At 46.5% G+C, this 20,576-nt stretch overlaps 1 protein-coding gene across 1 annotated transcript in view; it reads left to right on the top strand.

Moving 5' to 3' along the window:
* The window catches only part of LOC141111753 (mixed lineage kinase domain-like protein), a 47,592-nt gene extending 40,748 nt beyond the window's left edge, over nt 1-6,844 (top strand). Inside the window, exons 10-12 of the mRNA XM_073603891.1 lie at nt 1-27; nt 1,837-1,992; nt 6,078-6,844. The exon at nt 1-27 is cut by the window's left edge and continues 23 nt beyond it. Coding sequence (XP_073459992.1) covers nt 1-27; nt 1,837-1,992; nt 6,078-6,178 — 284 coding nt within the window. The 3' untranslated portion in view covers nt 6,179-6,844. The remainder of the gene's footprint in view (nt 28-1,836; nt 1,993-6,077) is intronic.
* The last annotated feature ends 13,732 nt before the right edge of the window (nt 6,845-20,576 follow it).

Here is a 20,576-nt window from a genome sequence, read left to right as displayed (position 1 = left end):
TCGCTACAGGAAAACCAGCCTTTCGCGGTGAGTATATGACCCGACTTTCCTGTTCTAGTATACAAAACACAGCCAACCTAATACAGAACTATGCAAAGGACTCAGGCAGTGTGTGTGTTTGTGTTATATTTTTTTTTTTCCATTGAATTTGTCATGTTTTGGATACTCCTTTTGTTACAACTCGGTGCTGCCACCAGGATCCATTTTGATGAAAGCTGCAGATTTAAAAAGATTGAAAATTACCAAAAATGTAATTTGAGATTTCAGCAATGGGTTTGCATCCACTTCACCTAGAAGTAGTAATTTTAAAATTATGTGCCATTTCTGCAGGTCCTCGTGTGGTAGGATATTCTAACATCCTGGAGGACTTGTCCCAATTCCTCTGGACTATTACAGTCTTCTTTCCTCCTGTCTCTAATCTTGACACTCTCAGTAATGGGGAGATCAAGACTTGAGAGGGCCATGCCATCTGTTGTCGGATTCCCTGTCCCTCCTGAAAATGGTTCTCTAAGTTTGGGATCATTGTCCTGTTTCTAAATAAATGTTTGGACTAATCAGACACCTTCCCTTTATGGGTATTGCAGGATGCATAAGGATGTTCCTGTATTCTCAAAAGGGGGGCAACCATCAATTTGGACTAAAGCACTAACTCCATTAACTGCAGCCCCTAGCCTTCACTGTTCAGCCAACCATCCATGTAACGTTCCTGCCAATGTCCATCCATGAACTGTTCTTCAGTCAGTGAGGATAACGCACCTTCTGTCGCAAAAAAAAAGTCATATTTTGGCTCTTTTAGTCCAGATCGCCTGCTACCATCTTTCTGTACCCCAGTTTTTCTGTTTTCGCATGTAGGTGAGGATTTCTTGGAGACTGGTTATTGGGTCACATCTCCTCCCATAAAGACCATTTTTGATCAGTCTTCTGTTCCAGTGATTTCCACCAGTTCTGAGCTGATTACACTTGTTTTGTAAGATTTAAAGCACTGCTATGTATTCCTTGTGTGCTGCTCTGTCTTCATGGTCAACCATTGTGCTTCCCATCCTTAGTCTGCCTCTCTGCACGTGCTTCTTCAGAAGAGCTGAGATGGCATATTAAGAAACGCCTGTCTGCTGTGACATTCCTGGTTGCAGCATGACCTAAATTCTGGTGTAGGATGACCACCCTTGTGTCTCACTTTTGCCATGTTAAGAGATTTTTATATCTACCACAACCTCACCTCTTAATTGTGGTTGTTTCTTTTATTCCCTTTACAGAGCAGTTTCTTCAGTTCATCAGTTTGGGTCAACCTACACATGTCACTGATCATTAGCACCAGTTAATTTGCTTAAGGATAATTTCACCTTTCATAACATGTTACACCCATAGTCGGGGTGTAAAATGTAACCTGTTATGAATATCCTTCTAAAATCTCAAATTGCACTTTTCCAAAAACCTAGGACTTTGGAGTGCAATTTTGACAAAACTTTGGATCGGTGCTTCTCGGATGTGTCTTGTTGTGCCTCTGCAAAGCCGGACCCACTGTTGCATGTAAAACATTCTGGTACGACTTTCATGCAACTTTTTAAGGGTTAACATTTAAGTCTCTGACTTTAAGTCGTACATATATGAATGGTTATCATTGGAAAACATGAGGTATGACTTGTCATGCAACTTTGATGTCCAAAGACGCACAAGTGTGAATGGGGTCTTGCTCTCTACAGCCAGCCAAGCGAGGAGTTTATCTGTGTAAGCTCCTCTCCTGTAAATAGATAGACATCATGTCATATCTCATACACACATGTTGTCATACAAGGCAAGGGCCTCCCTTTTAACAACTATTATGTTTGTTATCTTCAGACCTAGAGTTGACAGAGGACAATCTGGGGGAGATGCAGGAGAAGTGGTGGGCCTCACTAGACTATGAACTTCCCTCTTCTGCATGTCCTGATCTGTTCTGTGATCTCATCAGACGCCTCATTCAGAAGGATCCCAACAATCGCCCGTCCGCTGGAGGTAAGTCAACTTATATCAATTATCTACGTGTATTTTATATATTCTAACTGTGCTCAATTTACATAAATGGTGACCACTAGAACCAGTGAGGATGAAACCAGTCTATAGGTGTCCATTAGGGTTAGAAACTAACCAAACTTCAATTCCATCTTAGTCCCAAGGGGAAAAGGTCCCTGGCTGTTTTTAGTGATTGACTTTTTTTTGGGGGGGGGGGACTGAAGAACCAGCTTTATATGGCTTGCATCCTACCTGTTAAAGATTCTAATAGCAACTGACTGGGTCTCGGCCTCAAAGGACCATGTATTTGGCCACTACAAATATACTACCTGGCCCAACCTATGTTGATCGCCTTTAAAATAACTGAGTTTAGGGGCCTACACTGAAGGGTACTGTTAAAACTACCGCATACAAAGACCTTGTACCCTGTTGTGCTCTTCCAACCTTGTGCTAAGGGTGCATTCATGCCTGCGAAAGTGCTCTGCCTCCGAACAGGTTTCCTGTGATTAGTTGTGAGAGGCAGTCCCATTGAAAGCAATATGGAAATTAATCCTCTAATGGGACTTTAAAAGGAAACACCTACTCACTGGTCATAAAGAGTATGAAGGATGTAAGGATTGTATGATAAAGTGTTTATTAGTAGTATAGATCTTTAAATGGATCTGTGGTACATGGGGTAAATATGCAGCAAGCGTGATACATACAAAAAATAGCAATACAAACATGCATAGAATAATTCACAATCCTAAAACTCCAATACACATGGAACACATATGTGGGGAGTACCCGACGCATTTCGAGTTATACTCTTCCTCAGGGGTATCAGATTGGAATCAGCAAACAAAAGATGTGTCTATGTTAAAAAAAATAAGTCATAAACCAATTGTAAGAAAGTTGTAATCAATATATATAACCATAAATATATAAAGAGAGGTAATGGTTTAAGATGCGAGTATACAGTATATATGAAAAGACACGGTAATTACTGACCATGTAGTATTGCTTGGAGGGCATGTGTCTAATGCTGCATCTATAAAAAAGGAAAAGGGGTTCGGGGGGAACGTAACACCACTGGACGTATGTCCTGCTCCACAACCCGCAAGGTCTGTGTGCCCACCCAAGGCGCGGCTGCCAGGGAGAAGATCCCCAACAGAGGGCGTCAAAAGGTCACCAGTGAGTGGAATGATCCTGGGAGGGCTCCAGTCTATAAGGAGCAAGAGGTGGAAAAGAGGGTAGAGTAATGGAGAGGCAAAGGGGGTTATATAAATGCATGTATGTGGGACATGAATGTTGGTGGGACCCCAGGGGTGTAGCACCCCACTAACAGGGTAATAAATAAGTAGCATACCTGAGTAGGCCAGCCAATGGTTTAATGGCGAGAAGCTGGGAGGGGTATGAGCAGAGGACGTCTGGGCCTTGGTCCTGTGTGGCTGGGTGTAGTACCCCAGCTGAGTGACCCCCAAGGTCGGGGGGTCCCTGGTGCTGCAGGCCGGGGGGTAATGTGGTACCGGCCAGCGGATGATTCAGACACTAAAGGGATTGGACCAAGGTGCCAGGCCAGGGGAGGCTTGCCGAGTCCAGCCTAAAAAGGGAGTAAAGTAGGTTAAAGTGTGTCCCTGGAATAGCTTGAGTCCAGAGTGTGGCTGTCTTGCCTGCTGGGGTCCCAGGTGCAGAATGGTGTGACGGGGATCAGCGTTTAGGTGTGGAGGACGCCGTGGGATTATAACTGAATGAAACTGAAACACGTCACTGCTCACATGCACTCCGGTGGCGGTGTCCAATGGGGCCAGTGCGCGTGCCCCAGGCTCGGGGGGCGTCTACCTCCCCACCCATTGGTCGCGCCCGCGACCTCACTATATGAAGAGGCCGTGATTCGGTTATAATCCCACGGCGTCCTCCACACCTAAACGCTGATCCCCGTCTCACCATTCTGCACCTGGGACCCCAGCAGGTAAGACAGCCACACTCTGGACTCAAGCTATTCCAGGGACACACTTTAACCTACTGTTCCTACTTTACTCCCTTTTTAGACTGGACTCGGCAAGCCTCCCCTGGCCTGGCACCTTGGTCCAATCCCTTTTAGTGTCTGAATCATCCGCTGGCCGGTACCACATTACCCCCCGGCCTGCAGCACCAGGGACCCCCCGACCTTGGGGTCACTCAGCTGGGGTACTACACCCAGCCACACAGGACCCAGGCCCAGACGTCCTCTGCTCATACCCCTCCCAGCTTCTCGCCGTTAAACCATTGACTGGCCTACTCGGGTATGCTACTTATTTATTACCCTGTTAGTGGGGTGCTACACCCCTGGGGTCCCACCAACATTCATGTCCCACATACATGCATTTATATAACCCCCTTTGCCTCTCCATTACTCTACCCTCTTTTCCACCTCTTGCTCCTTATAGACTGGAGCCCTCCCAGGATCATTCCACTCACTGGTGGCCTTTTTTGACGCCCTCTGTTGGGGATCTTCTCCCTGGCGGCTGCGCCTTGGGTGGGCACACAGATCTTGCGGGTTGTGGACCAGGAGCAGGACATACGTCCAGTGGTACGTTCCCCCCCGAACCCCTCTTCCTTTTTTATGGATGCAGCATTAGACACATGCCCTCCAAGCAATACTACATGGTCAGTAATTACCGTGTCTTTTCATATATACTGTATACTCGCATCTTAAACCATTACCTCTCTTTATATATTTATGGATATATATATATATATATATATATATATATATATATATATATATATATATATATATATATATATATATATATATATATATATATATATATATATATATATATATATATTATAATATAATTTTGATTACAACTTTCTTACAATTGGTTTATGACTGTTATCATTTTTTTAACTTATAGACACATCTTTTGTTTGCTGATTCCAATCTGATACCCCTGAGGAAGAGAATAACTCGAAACGCGTCGGATACTCCCCACATATGTGTTCCATGTGTATTGGAGTTTTAGGATTGTGAATTATTCTATGCATGTTTGTATTTCTATTTTTTGTATGTATCACGCTTGCTGCATATTTACCCCATGTACCACAGATCCATTTAAAGATCTATACTACTAATAAACACTTTATCATACAATCCTTACATCCTTCATACTCTTTATGACCTGTGAGTAGGTGTTTCCTTTTAAAGTCCCATTGGAGGATCAATTTCCATGAAGCTAGTTTAACTTGGGATGTGGGTTCACCTACCCCTTAGACCAACCTAGCACCAACCCCTGGCCATTGAAAGCAATGGGAGGGAGGCTGCCGGCTCTTGCAGCTAATTGAGGCCACTCCTATGCAATCTCTCATGCAATGATTACAGGCAATCTGCATCCAGGGCCGATCATTTGGATGTGATTTGTTGGAGCTGCCTCTCGCAGCTCATCGTGGAAACCCCTGCTGAGGTTCTAGCATCTAATTGGAGGCAGAGTGCATTTGCAGGTGTGAATGGAATCTAACAGGTTGAGGAAGACCATTTTCTGTTACAGCATGACTGCCTCTGTGTACAAAGCCAGCTCCATAAAGGCCTAATGTGACCAGTTTGGCATGTAGGAATTAAATGTCCTGCACAGAGCCCGGACCACAACCCTATTGAACACTGTTGGAATGAATAGGAATGCTAATGGTGAGCCAGGTCTTCTCATTTAACAGCAGTACCTGACCTCCCAAATGACAATAGGTTCCCATAGACACACTTAATGGCCATAGTTTTGGAATGGGCTGTCAAAACCAGCTCCTATAGGTGTGACAATCTGACCCTTTTGTCCCTTGACTAGCCAGGATTTAGCCCTTCAGATTTTTCAAACTGGGGGCCCATGAACTGGTTGGCAGAGAGACAGGACCTTCAGGACCATAACCTAGATGGCTGAGATCAAATTGGTCCCTTTTAGTTAGTCCGTTCAGTTCCTTTTTAAATACGTTCTCCAAGAAACCTTAACTTAGGATTTAGTTAGAAATGGTGACACACATGTGAACAACTCCTCCTAATATGTGAACATCATATACACATTCTCCCTGAAGATGGAGTTTGACTGATCCCCCAGCAATTTCTTCTGTCATTTCAGTAACTGTGGATCTACTCCTGGCTCTTTGGAATCAGCAAATGTGCACTGATCAGGAATTCAGCTCTACTCATGGCTCTTCGGAATCGGCAAATGCGCACTGACCAAGAATTCAGTGACTGAATAAATGCAAGTGTTTACAGATATCTGATTGGTCAAGGAGGACTCATGGCGTACTGATATAGAAGATTCTACCACCACACAATATGGCAAATTGAATTCAGTATTTATTTTGAGAATCCGAAGGAACTGAAGATGAAGGAAGAAAACAATTGAGTTTTAAGAGCTTTGTGCTTTTCCCAGGCTTTATAACGGGTAGAAGTGCCGCAATCAGCGGCGGTAACATTAAACAATGGATCTCTACACATGTGACTGTACATGATGGATCTCCACACATCTTATCTGGGAGGAAAGCACTGTCCATGTCCAATGCTGAGCTCTGTAAAATACAAAGAAATGATTCATGTATTTAGCAAAGTCTGGAGTTAAAGTACTCCTCCTAGATGCAAGCTTTCAGGACTTTTTTTTTTTTTTTCTTAGGTCCCTTTCTCAGGCATGTCACGCTTGTATAATTCTGGAGTTCCTCCTGAAGAAGGGAACAAGTCCTGAAAGCCTTACTTGCTAAGAGCTTTCAAGTAGAATTCCAGATAAAAGAAACACAATGTTACCCCAGCTCCACTGCCAATATAAGCATCCACGAACTGCGATCCTGTACTCTAGCCAGGGCGTCAGGCCCCACAGGTGCAATTCTTGAATCAAGAAGGCTGGCAACTCGAATGCTCTTGAATAAAAGTACTTTTATTTCTTACACGGGTACAGGCTATATACTAATGCGTTTCGGCTATGAAGCCTTCATCAAAGCATGCTTTGATGAAGGCTTCATAGCTGAAACGTGTCAGCATATAGCCTGTACCCGTGTATCCATGTAACAAAGTACTTTTATTCAAGAGCATCTGAGTTGCCAGCCTTCTTGATTCAAGAATTCCAGATAAAGTCTAACAAGCCTTAAAACTGCTCCCTCCTCCCTCCAACACCTATGCTGACTAAGCTGAGATTAAAAATGCCTGGAAGCAGTGATGTCACCCATGGGCTCCCATGTTTTCGGTCCCACCTTTTCCCGCAGCCATCGCTGGCTAACTGAATGATGTGACCAGACTAGCGCAAGTTGAAATGTGTTTTATATATTCTGACACAGGTTAATCGGCATGGGTGTTAAGAGGTGAGAAGGGACATTTTTAACATTTGTTAGGTTTAGTTTCTAGAATTTAGAATTCTACCTCAAGTTGGTCATTAATTGGAATCACTAAAACAATGGCTATCATGGTATAAGGTTCTACTGCTGTATTGCACTAAAAGCTCATGTTTTATTTCTATTGTGAACAATAAAGTTTTTTTTCATGCATTGATGTACCTCCATAGAGTCTGTCCAAATGGTATCATCACCTGCTGACTTGGCACTATCCACAGGCCCCGAATTCCAGGTTATACCTAACTGTTATACCTAGCTAATCTTAAAAATGTTGCCCCACCCCAAACCTATGCTGACTACCCTGTGTAAGAAAGAGGTGTATATACTTGCCTATTCTCAGCCCGCTCTTGTCCGATCATGTAATCACCAGTGTCAGCCAGCCACGGCTGCAGGGGAGAAGAGAGAGAGGGAGAGTGCTCAGACAATGGCTTGTAAAGCCTGGAGTGGTAATGTCACCCCTAGGTTTTATTGGCCCATCCACTGTCTGCACTCTCTCCTCCCCTGCTGCCATCGTTGACTGACCTGGGAGCTGGATCACATGACCAGAATGGGAGGGGGAGGGGACTGTTTTAAGATTTAGTTGGATTCAAACCTGGAATTCCATGTTATCTCTTCAATAAGACACATAAGTTGAATCCAACTCCATTTTACTTCTGATAATGACAGTGGATGATTCTCCAGTCTTGAAGGGGTTTTTTTTAAAAAGTGGATTTACAGCCAGCTATTTTTTTTTTTTTTAAGCCAGCAGCTACAAACACTGTAGCTACTGACTTTAAATAAGTAGACTTACCTGTCCTGGGTGCTTGCGATGTCGGCCGCCCGAGGCCGACCCGTCCCTCGGCTCTCGGGTTCCGGCACCGCCATCCTAAGTAAGGGAAACACGCAGTTGAGCTTTGCGGCTTCACTGCCAGTTTCCTACTGCGCACGCGCGAGCGGTGCTTTGTGAATGGGACGCGATGTGTTGTGGGACACACACACAGTTCCCATAACACACCACCACGCCCCATTCCCCAGAAGACAACGCGGGGAGCAGAAGACTGAAGATCACCGTGGTGTAGGAAGAGGCAGATTAGGAAGACTGCCTAGCAACAGCCATTTCACATAAGTAAAAATTTTTTTTTTTATTTTAGTGTGTTTTTTTTTTTTTTTTTTTTTTTTTTTTTTTTTCAGGGTGGACCTCCACTTTAAATAACAAACATATACTTACCTCCACTGTGCAGCTCGTTTTGCACAGAGTGGCCCCCAATCCTCTTCTTCTGAGCTCCTCCCCACATCAGATAACCCCCTCAGAAGCGCTTCCCTGAGGTTACCTTGCGGGCGCGCTCCCGAGTACAGCATTTGCATTCACAGACATGAATGCATGACTCGGCCCTGGTGCCCACGTCATTGGATCTGATTGACAGCAGCGGGAGCCAATGGCTGCGCTGCTCTCAATCTATCCAATCGAGCAGAGAACCCTGGGCAGAGAGACAGCGCGTCCCCGTGGGTCAAGTTCCAGGGCTCAGGTAAGTAAAACGTGGGGGGGCAGTCACTGCTAGGTATTTCTTCACCTTAATGCATAGGATGCATTAAGGTGAAAAAACACGAGGGTTTACAACTCCTTTTTAAGCTCTGACCGTAAAACCCAGAAGCTGATTGGTTACTTTGCACAGCTGCACCAAAATCTGTGTGCACCAGTTTTAGTAAATCTCCAATATCCTCATCAATCAGAACAATAGTGACTTGATACAGTTTGCAGTACAACAGAAAAAAAAAATACATAAAAGTGGGACAGAAAAATCACCATCAATTTTGCATATTCTCCAGCTGTATCATTTTATTTAGAAGCAGCTCTGGTCCCTTACCATTTTTTTGCCATTTGAGTTCCCCTCACTTCCTGTGTTTTTTTTTTTTTTTTTTTTTTTTGTTTCATCTCAGTTTTATTAACAAGGACCAGAAGTGAAGTAAAATCTGCCCAACAGACACCAGTAGCAATAAGAACCTAACAGAGGCCCATAAACCTCTGGCGATTTAAGTACCAAAGTTTTGGCACCATTCCACGAGCGTGCGCAATTTTTAAAGCATGATGGGTATCTTTTTACTCGGCGTAACATCATCTTTTACATTATACAAAAAAAATTGGGTTAACTTTATGGTTTTGTGTTTTTTTTTTTTTTTTTTTTTTTTTTTTTTTTTAAATTCATGAAACTTCCTGAAACATCTCTCCTTCAGGCTGGAAAGACTGAAATAAAAAAAAAACAAAAAAAAAACCTTTCCAGCTTTGTCCCCGGCATTGTTTGCTTCTGCCAGCCCAGACGTGTCGTCATAACGTCGTGCCCGGGCTTCCGGAGGGTCACAGATGACTGGGGAAATCTCTATGCTCAACTTCCTGCGGTAACCAAGTCGTTCTCCAGCTCGCCAATCGCACGGGTGAGCTGGTAAAAGCACCGCCTCTAAGAACGATCAAGCGGCTGAGCTGCCGCTATGATTGTCCTTACGGTGCAGAGAATCACCGGATGAAAAAGATGTCTGGATGATGCCTGTAGCTGCACCCATTATTCAGATATCCCTACTGAAAGTCTGTGATGTCATACCTTGGGTGGGAAGTGGTTAATAAACTTTTTATATAGGGCTTGATTTACTAAAGACAAATGGACTGTTCACCTTGCAAGGGAAGTTGCACTTTTCATCAAATCAAATTCAAGCAAAAATGCTGCTCTCCCCCCCCCCCCCCCACACATGATTGGGGTGAGGTTTCACTTTGCAAGAATACCCATTCACTAAGCTCTGGTGCAAATTTCCGTGAAAAGCTTATTTTTGCTTTAGTAAATCACCGTCTATGTAAAAATGTTTTTAAGAATGTTATACTGTCCTTTCTATCATAATTTGTGATAAGGGCATTTTATTTTCTATATTAATGTCCCAATGTATCGCTCTGTCGGTATACTGTGATAGACCCAACAGGTGTTTCCGGCTTGCCTTGATTGATAATGGGTCTCCTACTCCAGCTCCACTGTGCTCTTTCTCCTTCCTTCCATCCCTTTCGACTGACTGGGATGACTCTGCTACTGCTGTACATAGTCCTGTGAACAATGTAGGTCACTGGAGGCATATGGCTTGGCATCAGCTCCACACAATGCCCACACCTTGCCCACGCTTTCACCACAGCCATGAGTCCCCTGCATCCAGCGCACACAAGGCATAGTCTTTTCAGTTACTCTGACCATGCTTGATGCGAATCCTCCTCGGTGGACCAACCGCAACCATTTCCTCATGTCTCTCAGCTAAACATTCCAGCGTTCCAGCCATCCTGGCTGAAGAACCGTATGTGAGCCGCCATCTTCCTCCTCTCACACATGTGCTGGGTATGCAGTCTTTTCTGGGACCTGTTCTGCCCTAAGACACACTGGTGCCAGCCTCCTCCTTTATACAATAGGATCTTCCTGTACCACTGTTAAAGTGATTGTAAGGCTTTGTTTTTTTTAAAAATAACAAACATGTCATACTTACCTCCACTGTGCAGTTAGTTTTGCACAGAGTGTCCCCGATCCTCGTTTTCTGGGGTCCCCCGGTGGTGCTGGTAGCTCCTCCCCCTAGGAGAAGCGCTCTCCTGGGGGGGTTACCTTGAAGGCACGCTCTCGAGTCCAGCATTCGGCATCCATAGACGCAGAATGTAGGACTTGGCCCCGCCCCCCAGCATCATTGGATTTGATTGACAGCAGCAGGAGCCAATGGCTGCGCTGCTATCAATCTATCCAAACAAGAGCCGAGACAACGGGCAGAGGGGAAGAGCGCATCTCTGGCAGGGGAATACAGGACACGAGTGAGTAAAACGGGGGGGGGGGAGGGGGCTGGGGGGGCCGGTCAGTGACAGAAGTTTTTTCACCTTAATGCGTAGGATGCATTAAGGTGAAAAAAACATTGGTTTACAACCCCTTTTAACTCTCACTTACTACCACAAGAAAGTTTCCTTTTTTGCATGTTGCTTCTGTTTTAGAACAAAGGACCCTTTTCGGTTGCTACTGACAACAGCTGTGTAAATTAAAGTTGATTCATCCCAGACAGGAACCCCACATTTAGTGTACCCCCTGGTGAATTGTGTCCTATCCCTCAATTTGGACACATACAGCCAGGCACACAGCATTTTCAACATTCTTCCTGTGGCTCAAAAGATCAGTCTAGGGTTTTGGGTTTTTTTTTGTGCTTGTAACACCCTCCTGGTGAGATTGTTGCTAGGTTATTGCAAATTTAGTTTGGTTTCTCTGTAGCCAGAGGAGAAGGTTGTTTGTTTTTTGGCTGTTTTGGCTTTCACAGGCTGCAAGTTTGATTGCTCCTCTCTGCCTTTCACAACTCTCTGGGTTGTTCTAGAACATGTGTGGAGTACTCAAATAGGCAGCATGAATATTTATGTTGCCTTAGCCAATCCCTGGTCAAGAGGGTGATCAACAGGGGCTGGGGTGTGCATAAATAGTCTGGAGCAGTAGGGTCCTTTTGCCTAGTGGAGAGAGAACCAGCCTGGAGGGGCTGACTGCCCTCCTGGACATCCAGTGGAGCTACAGGCTATTTAATACGGTCCCAACTCAGGGAAAGCTGGGGGTGGGGCACGACTCCTAAAAATCAGCAACAGTCTGGAGCAAAGTCTGCCGAGGAGTCGGAGCTCAAACGGCCAATATGCCTGAGCTCCTCGCTTCCCTGTGCAGCTCTGCCACTCTGAGGGAGAAGAACTTGCGGGTCGACAAGGCAGTTCCTTGATCACGTTCTACCTGTCACCTGCCCGCGGTTGACTGATGGAACGCAATCTACTGGTTGCCTACCCCCGCTCTAGAAGGTAGCACAATGTGTTGTGAACTGCATCCTGGAGTACCTCCAACTCCCCTATAGACACTGGTCCCAGCTCTATTACTGCAGGAAAATGCTAGCCCACCTGGCTGCGTCTTTTCCCCAGTCTACCCGACTGATACACTGGAGATCTCTCTAGGCTATAGAAGACTTGAGCACACCGCTATCTTTCAGAGAGACCTGCTACATGTGGCAGTCTCTGTCCATGTAAATCCCTGCAGCGAGCGCTAGTACCATACTCACACTGTCATTTCCTCTCTCCCACCGCCTCTTTCCAATATCTTATGTGGTAGGATCCTTTCAGGCCAGCCACCTGAGCCCCGGCCCGAGGCAGAGCTCTAGAAGCTTCCCGAAACTTCGGGGGGTGGGGCACCAGAGACTTGTCTTCATGAGTCTCCCAGCCCTGACTTACAGGGCTTAAATAGGAGTCAGAATACTGTATGCTTTTACCTATTCTGACTGTATTGGCACACTAGAGTGTGCTACAGTCACCTACCCCTAAAAATCAGCCATGTCCCCATTGGCTGGAAAAATACAAAAAAATGGCTCCTGTTCCAAGGAGCAAGGGCATCTCATAAGAAAAATAGGTGATGGGGAAAAGGGAACAAACGTGGAAGGATTTTGTACAAATAAATAATCGGTATTAAAATAGATACTGTATATACACCTTTTCAAAACATACACATGTACATCCTGACTACAGGTCCCTGTAGCTATCAAAGTTGTCAAAACATAAACATATACTGTACACATGTTTACCAGAGCACCCCCCTAAAGGGAAGCCCTCCCAGCATAATTGTGAGGATAACAAGAACAATTCTAAAAGTCCAAAACAAGGCAGGAGCAGGGCTGGTGCAAGGATTTTTGACACCCTAGGCGAAACCTCATTTTGCCGCCCTCCTCCCCTTGGCTCCGCCCCTGTATATGGGAGGTGTTGGGGGTGGAGATTTTTGCGGCGCCTCTCCACTACTTCTTCAGCCGTGGTCCGCAGGCCCGCACCTGCGCCTCTGGACCCAGCCTGAAGACAAATAGTAGCGGCACCAGCTCACTTCCTCACACCAGCCTCGATACACAGCTGTATAGACAGGCTAGGGAGGTATATAGACAGGCTAGGGAGGTATATAGACAGGCTAGGGTGGTATATAGACAGGCTAGGGTAGTATACATACAGGCCAGGGCGGTATATAGACAGGCTATGGTAGTATATGGACAGGCTAGGATAGCAGGTGGTGGTTGGTGTTTTTTTTTTTTTTGTTTGGGGCGGCAACCCCCCCCCCACACTGTTTGCACCGGCACTTACCCAATCGATGGGCAGGGGGACAGGCTGCGGCAGGCATCTTGCATCTTCTGTGTCCTCTTCCCTTGTGAGATCACCGCGGCTTCCACAGTGCGTCTCCTACCCTCCTCCTAGGCATCTAATAGGATCGCCTAACCTTTCAGGAAATGGGAAACAGACCTGCACTTCCTGATTGGCAGAGAGGCGATTCAGTGTTAGAAACGCAAATATTCATTTGGTTTTATAATACATCTGGGTGGACTCCGAACGCCTATGGCTCTAATCAGGTGCTTCAAAAAAACACCCCTGCTGCTGTAATTCAGGCACCTGGGGTCCGAAAAGGGGCCGGACGCCTGAATAGGGGGTGGCAGCGGCGGCCATGGATAGATTCATGCAATGCATAAATCTATCCATTAACCATATAGGGGGGTGGCGAGGATAGAGGGGGCAGCGCCCGTGCATGGTAGTATACGGAAAGACTAGGATAGTATAGGGACAGGCCAGGGTGGTATGGGGACAGGCCAGGGTAATATAGGGACAGGCCAGGGTGGTATACGGACAGGCTAGGGTAGCCCTAGCCTGGGGGAGAGAGGGAGAGAGAATGAGGTAAAGGGGAGAGAGGACGGTGAGAAGGAGGACGAGAGGTGGAAGGAAAAGAGGGGAGAGGGGTAGAGAGAGAAAAGGGAGGAGGGGGAAAGAAGGTGCAGAGCACAAAGGGGTGGGAACAGATAGGGGGGCTATTCTAGGGATGGAAGTCTCACTCAGCAATGGAATGTGGGCAGGCACAAATTGGAGGCGGAGTATCAGATTGGACAAGCGGTGGAGTGAGGGCGGCTTTAGGAGGACAGTAGAGACAGGATACAGCGTGACTCCTGTACAAGGTGGCTTTCCCCGCTCTCACTGTGTGACTATGACAGGATGCCAGAGGCTGTGGAGCGCCGGAGATAGAGAGGTATAGCCCCTCTCAATCTCCACACTGTACAAGTCATGGTGCCTGGGGGAGAAGACGCTCCTCCCATAGCTGCCCACACAGACTTCGCCCCCTGCTCCGCTGGCGCTTGTTTATCCTCATTCCCGGCCTGGCTCATCCTCTGGCTTGTCACACCACATCCGGGAAACAATCTGCTCAGTGCGGCGGGGTGTGTAGCAGCGAGCGGTGCGGGGTCACTTTGTCAGCAAGGAGTTTACCGCCCCTCCTAACCTGCCGCCCTGGGCGGCTGCCTGTCCCGCCTAAAGGTTGCGCCGGCCCTGGGCAGGGGGACAGCCATCCCTGATGATCCTGCAGGAAACAGAAGAAAATACATCCTCACACTATCTGAACTATCTGTACATTCTGCTAGCAGGGGGTTATGATCCTGCTGGCAGAAGTTAACTTTTTACAAAAGTCTCTGAAGGAGGAGCTCCTCCATAGCAACAAAAGGGTAACACAGTTCTAGGCCTCACCCATAGATCTTCTTTCAGGAACAATATCTCTTCTGGAAGAAAATTAGGGTGTTGGACCGGCCTAATCCGTGGGGAACAAACAAAGTGGTAACAGATCTTCCTCTGACATGTGCAGAACGGAAACATTTGTTTTCGAGATAGATTCGTTATGTTACTAATTTAATTTTGTTGATTTATTTCAGAGTTTAGTTTCACTTATTAATTTTCTAACGGATCAAAATTTTTCAGAACGATTCGAATTCAGATCGGTAGAAAAATGATTTACCGATTCGAATAATGTGTGAAGAATAGCTGGTTGTTAAGGAGCAGACCAGGAAGCCAGACGCCGCATCCTTAACAACCGATAACTTATAAGCTGTCAGCATGCTTCCCCGCTGACAGCTAAATTCAAACAAAAGAATGCCAGCAATAGAAAATTCAGAAAAAAATAGCGTGGGGTCTCCTGCAATCCATACCAGGCCCTTCGTGTCTGGTATGGATTTTAGGGGCAATTTAAAAAAAAAAAAAAAAAAAACAGCGTAGGGTGACCCCCCAAAATCCATACCAGACCCTTATCTGAGCATGTAGCCCGGCAGGCCAGGAAAGGGAGGGGACAAGCAGGCACCCACCCTCTCCTGAACTATACCAGGCCATATGCCCTCAACATGCTCCCCCACCCGTAACAAACAAATGGCTCTGGTTCGTGACATCACAAGGGGCATCACACCTGACTTCAGCAGGTGACTCCGCCCCTCAGCTATTTAAGAAATGTCAGGTGGCAGAGCAGACAGTAAGCGGGAGCAGGTGTCATGATTGACATTGGATCTACTTCAGGGGAATTTTTTTAAATCTTTTAACCTTGTCAGCCCCTGAAGGATTTACCCCCTTCCTGACCAGAGCACTTTTTGTGCTGCAATTGTCGCTTTAACTGTCAATTTAATCTGTGCAATTGTCGCTTTAACTGACAATTGCGCAGTCGCACGACGTTGCACCCAAACAAAATTGTTGTCATTTTTTTCCCACAAATAGAGCTTTCTTTTGGTGATATTTGATCACCTTTGCGTTTTTTATTTTTTGCGCTATAAACAAAGAATGGGCGACAATTTTGTAAAAAAAAAGCAATATTTTTTACTTTTTGCTATAATAAATATCCCCCAAAAAATATTTAAAAAAAAAAACTAATTTCTTCCTCAGTTTCGGCCGATATTTATTCTTCTACATATTTTTGGTAAAAAAAAAAGCAATAAGCTTATATTGATTGGTTTGCGCAAAATTTATAGCGTGTACAAAATAGGGGATAGTTTTATGACATTTTTATTATAATTTTTTTTTTTTTATAAGTAATGGCGGTGAGCTGCGATTTTTATCGTGACTGCAACATTGCGGCGGACAGATCGAACACTTTTGACACTATTTTGGGACCACTGACATTTATACAGTGATCAGTGCTATAAAAATGCACTGATTACTGTGTAAATGACACTGGCAGGGAAGGGGTTAAACACGGGGGGGGCAACGTACATCGTCGCATGCTGGTCGGCAAGTGGTTATTAAAGGAATTGTCAAAAACTTGTCTACTGTCTTCATTCACTTTTTTGATGACTGGGAAGGTACCCCATACTAATTCACATGAGGGGGGTGGGGGGGCGCTGGGATCCAGGGGCCCCCTTGTTAAAGGGGGCTTCCAGATTACCATAAGCCCCCTACCTGCAGATCCCCACAACCACCGGACAAGGAAGAGGCCCTTGTCCCCATCAACATGGGGACAAGGTGTTCTGGGGTGGGGGGGGCTGAGCCCCCCTGCCCCAAAGCACCCCACCCATGTCGAGGGCATGTGGTCTGGTATGGTTTGGGGGGGCGCTCGCTCTCCCCCCCTTCCTGATCTGCCCAGCTGCATGCTCGGATAAGGGTCTGGTATTGATTTTGGGGGGCCCCCAGATATTTTTTTTTCTAATTTTGGGGTTTGGATTGGGGGGCCCACACAGTTTTTTTTCAGAATTTTCTATTGCAGGCATTCTTTTGTTTACATTTCAGCTGTCAGTGGGAATGCCGGCTGACCATTGATGAATCATTGGTTGTTAAGGACACGGCGGCCGGCTTTCCGGCCCGCTCCTTAACAACCAGCACACAGAAATTTAAATGGTTCATCATTTTTTGACCGATCCGAATCGTTCATACCTGCAAGAGGCACATAGCCACACTCGCCCCTCTGGCTTGCTAGCACATGTACCATACACCATTGTTCCGGCACCTGTTTGAAGAGGAACCGTCCAGTGAGATTGTTCTTGATGACCTTCCCAAGGCTACCCACACTGATGGAGCTTTCTCACTGAACCGCTGGCGAAGATTATTAAACCCTGTAAGAGTCACTTCACTGGAAAGGCCTCCCCCACAGGCTCAAGCTGCCGTCCCATGCCAATGAAGTGAAGATCTCATCTGGTCAGGAAAGCTGTCGGAGCGTTCTAGAGTCCACCTATATTGGACTCTCCTGCTGTAGACTGTCTGGACAACACCAGCCTCTCTATTCTGGGATTCTCTGTTCCTGGACATTCATCTGCCCCCGTTGCTTGAATATGCCCCAGTCAAAGAGACTCTGCTGATACTGAGATCCCTTCATTCCTGTGACCAGCCCAAGAGGATCTCCTGGGAAAGTCTCACCTTTGAGGAGGAATTACTACCACCACTGGAGCAATCTATGCCTTGTCCTCATCCCCAGAGCCGGCCCAAGAAATTGTGCTACCTGGGACCAAAAATGAAATGCTGCCCCCCCCCAAAAAAAATTCATGCTCACCAAAAGGCCCCCACATTCATTATTTTATAGCATGATAACTAAAGGGGACTAGTCATGGCTCTATACATGTATATAGAAGTATAAAGAGGACCTGTTATGGCTCTATACATGTATATAGGAGTATAAAGAGGACCGGTCATGGCGGTCTACATGTATAGTAGTATAAAGAGTACCTGTCATGGCACTATACTTGTATATATGAGTATAAAGAGGACCTGTCTTGGCTCTATACATGTATATAGGAGTATAAAGAGGACCTGTCATGGCTCTATACATGTATATAGTAGTATAAAGAGGACCTGTCATGGCTCTGTACATGTATATAGGAACAACAAGAGGACCTGTTATGGTTCTACCCTGTTTACCCGAAAATAAGACCTAGCGTGATTGTCAGTGATGGCTGCAATATAAGCCCTACCCCCCAAATAAGCCCTACCCTGTTTCCCCGAAAATAAGCCCTACCCTGAAAATAAGACCTACAAGGGCTTTAACTTGGGCTTATTTGGGGGGTAGGGCTTATATTGCAGCCACCGCCGACAGTCACGCTAGGTCTTATTTTCGGGGAAACAGGGTATACATGTGTATAGGAGTATAAAGGGGACCTGTCACGGCATTCTACATGTATATAGGAGTATGAAGAGGACCTGTCACGGCTCTATACATGTATATAGGAGTATAAAAGGACCTGTGTGCGTGGCCGGCAGCCCATCCCCCACAGTTAGAAACACCTCCCAGGGAACACATTTAACCCCTTGATCACCCCCTAGTGTTAACCCCTTCCCTGCGTTGACAGTAATCAGTGCAATTTTATAGTACAGATCGCTGTATAAATGTCAATGGTCCCAAAAATGTGTCAAAAGTGTCCGATCTGTCCACTGCAATGTCACAGTCCGCTAAAAATCGCAGATCGCCGCCTTTACTAGAAACAAAAAAGTAATACTAATAAAATGCCATAAATATATATAAGAATACATATTGGCCTACACTTATTAACTAAACTTAAATTATTTTTTTGGATATTTATTATAGTAAAAAAAGTAAAAGTTATTGTTTTTTTTTTTTTCAAAATTGTCGCGCTGTTTTTGTTTAAAGCGCACAAAATAAAAACCGCAGAAGTGATCAAATACCACCAAAAGAAAGCTCTATTTATGGGAAAACAAGGGCATCAATTTTATTCGCGTACAACGTTGCACAACCGCGCAATTGTCAGTTAAAGTGACGCAGTGGCGTAGTGCAAAAAATGGCCTGGTCATTAAGGGGGCAAATCCTTCCGGTCTGTAAGTGGTTAATCAGGGCTGGGCAAGGCAAGTCCCTCTCAGGCTCTAATGTCTCATACAACTTGTGATGTGTGTGTACAATTACAGTTTTGATTCGGACTCCACCACCAGATGCGGATTGTCACCTGCCACACGTTGCGGATTGTCACTTGCTGTGTCCCAGAGTGAAGGCAGGGAGCAGACTGATGATGTCATCTCTCTGCTGCCCGCGGCTGCACACTGAGGGCAGAACTGCATCTCTCTGCTCCCTCGCCCGTCTGCCCGCTGACTGGCCAGCAAGGCTGCTCACCTGCCGACTGGCCCGCCCACTGACTGCTCGTTTCTGTCACCTCTAACACAGCGGCACCGGGCTGCTCACAGTGGAGCGGGCAACAGTTCTGCTCAGTTTGCCGCCCCGCTGAAAGTGTCGCTCGGGTCCCCTGGTGGTCCGTCCCTGCTCACCCCCCTCGGACACAAATATCACCTGCATCAGATTCACCTTCGTCAAGGCGGAATTCATCCACCAATCCCGGTTCTACAACATGGGAAGACATTATGATGGACCGGGTGAAAATAGTTCAGCCTGATGTTCGATCGTCAGTCATCCACCGAATTTGGCGTACCCGCCCTGTCACCGGAACAACCATACACCCGCCCGTCACCGGAACAACCATGTACCCGCCCTGTCACCGGAACAACCATATACCCGCCTGTCACCGGAACAACCATACACCCGCCCGTCACCGGAACAACCATGTACCCGCCCTGTCACCGGAACAACCATATACCCGCCTGTCACCGGAACAACCATATACCCGCCCCGTCACTGGAACAACCATATACCCGCCCTGTCACTGGAACAACCATATACCCGCCCCGTCACCGGAACAACCATATACCCGCCCTGTCACTGGAACAACCATATACCCGCCCTGTCACTGGAACAACCATATACCCGCCCCATCACTGGAACAACCATATACCTGTCCTGTCACTGGAACAACCATATACCCGCCCTGTCACCGGAACAACCATATACCCGCCCTGTCACTGGAACAACCATATACCCGCCCCGTCACCAGAACAACCATGTACCCGCCCCGTCACCGGAACAACCTTATACCCGCCCCGTCACTGGAACAACCATACACCCGCCCCGTCACCGGAACAACCATATACCCGCCTGTCACCGGAACAACCATATACCCGCCTGTCACTGGAACAACCATACACCCGTCCCGTCACCGGAACAACCATATACCCGCCTGTCACCGGAACAACCATATACCCGCCTGTCACCGGAACAACCTTATACCCCCCCTGTCACCGGAACAACCATATACCCGCCCCGTCACTGGAACAACCATATACCCGCCCCATCACCAGAACAACCATGTACCCGCCCCGTCACCGGAACAACCTTATACCCGCCCCGTCACTGGAACAACCATACACCCGCCCCGTCACTGGAACAACCATATACCCGCCTGTCACCGGAACAACCATACACCCGTCACCGGAACAACCATATACCCGCCTGTCACCGGAACAACCATATACCCGCCTGTCACCGGAACAACCATATACCCGCCTGTCACTGGAACAACCATATACCCGCCTGTCACTGGAACAACCATATACCTGCCTGTCACTGGAACAACCATATACCCCCCCTGTCACCGGAACAACC

This window comes from Aquarana catesbeiana, linkage group LG11 (genome assembly GCF_042186555.1).
Source record: "Aquarana catesbeiana isolate 2022-GZ linkage group LG11, ASM4218655v1, whole genome shotgun sequence".
NCBI classification, from domain to species: Eukaryota; Metazoa; Chordata; class Amphibia; order Anura; family Ranidae; genus Aquarana; species Aquarana catesbeiana.
The sequence above is the reverse complement of the archived record's forward strand: the minus strand, read 5'-3'. Positions and strand labels throughout refer to the sequence as shown.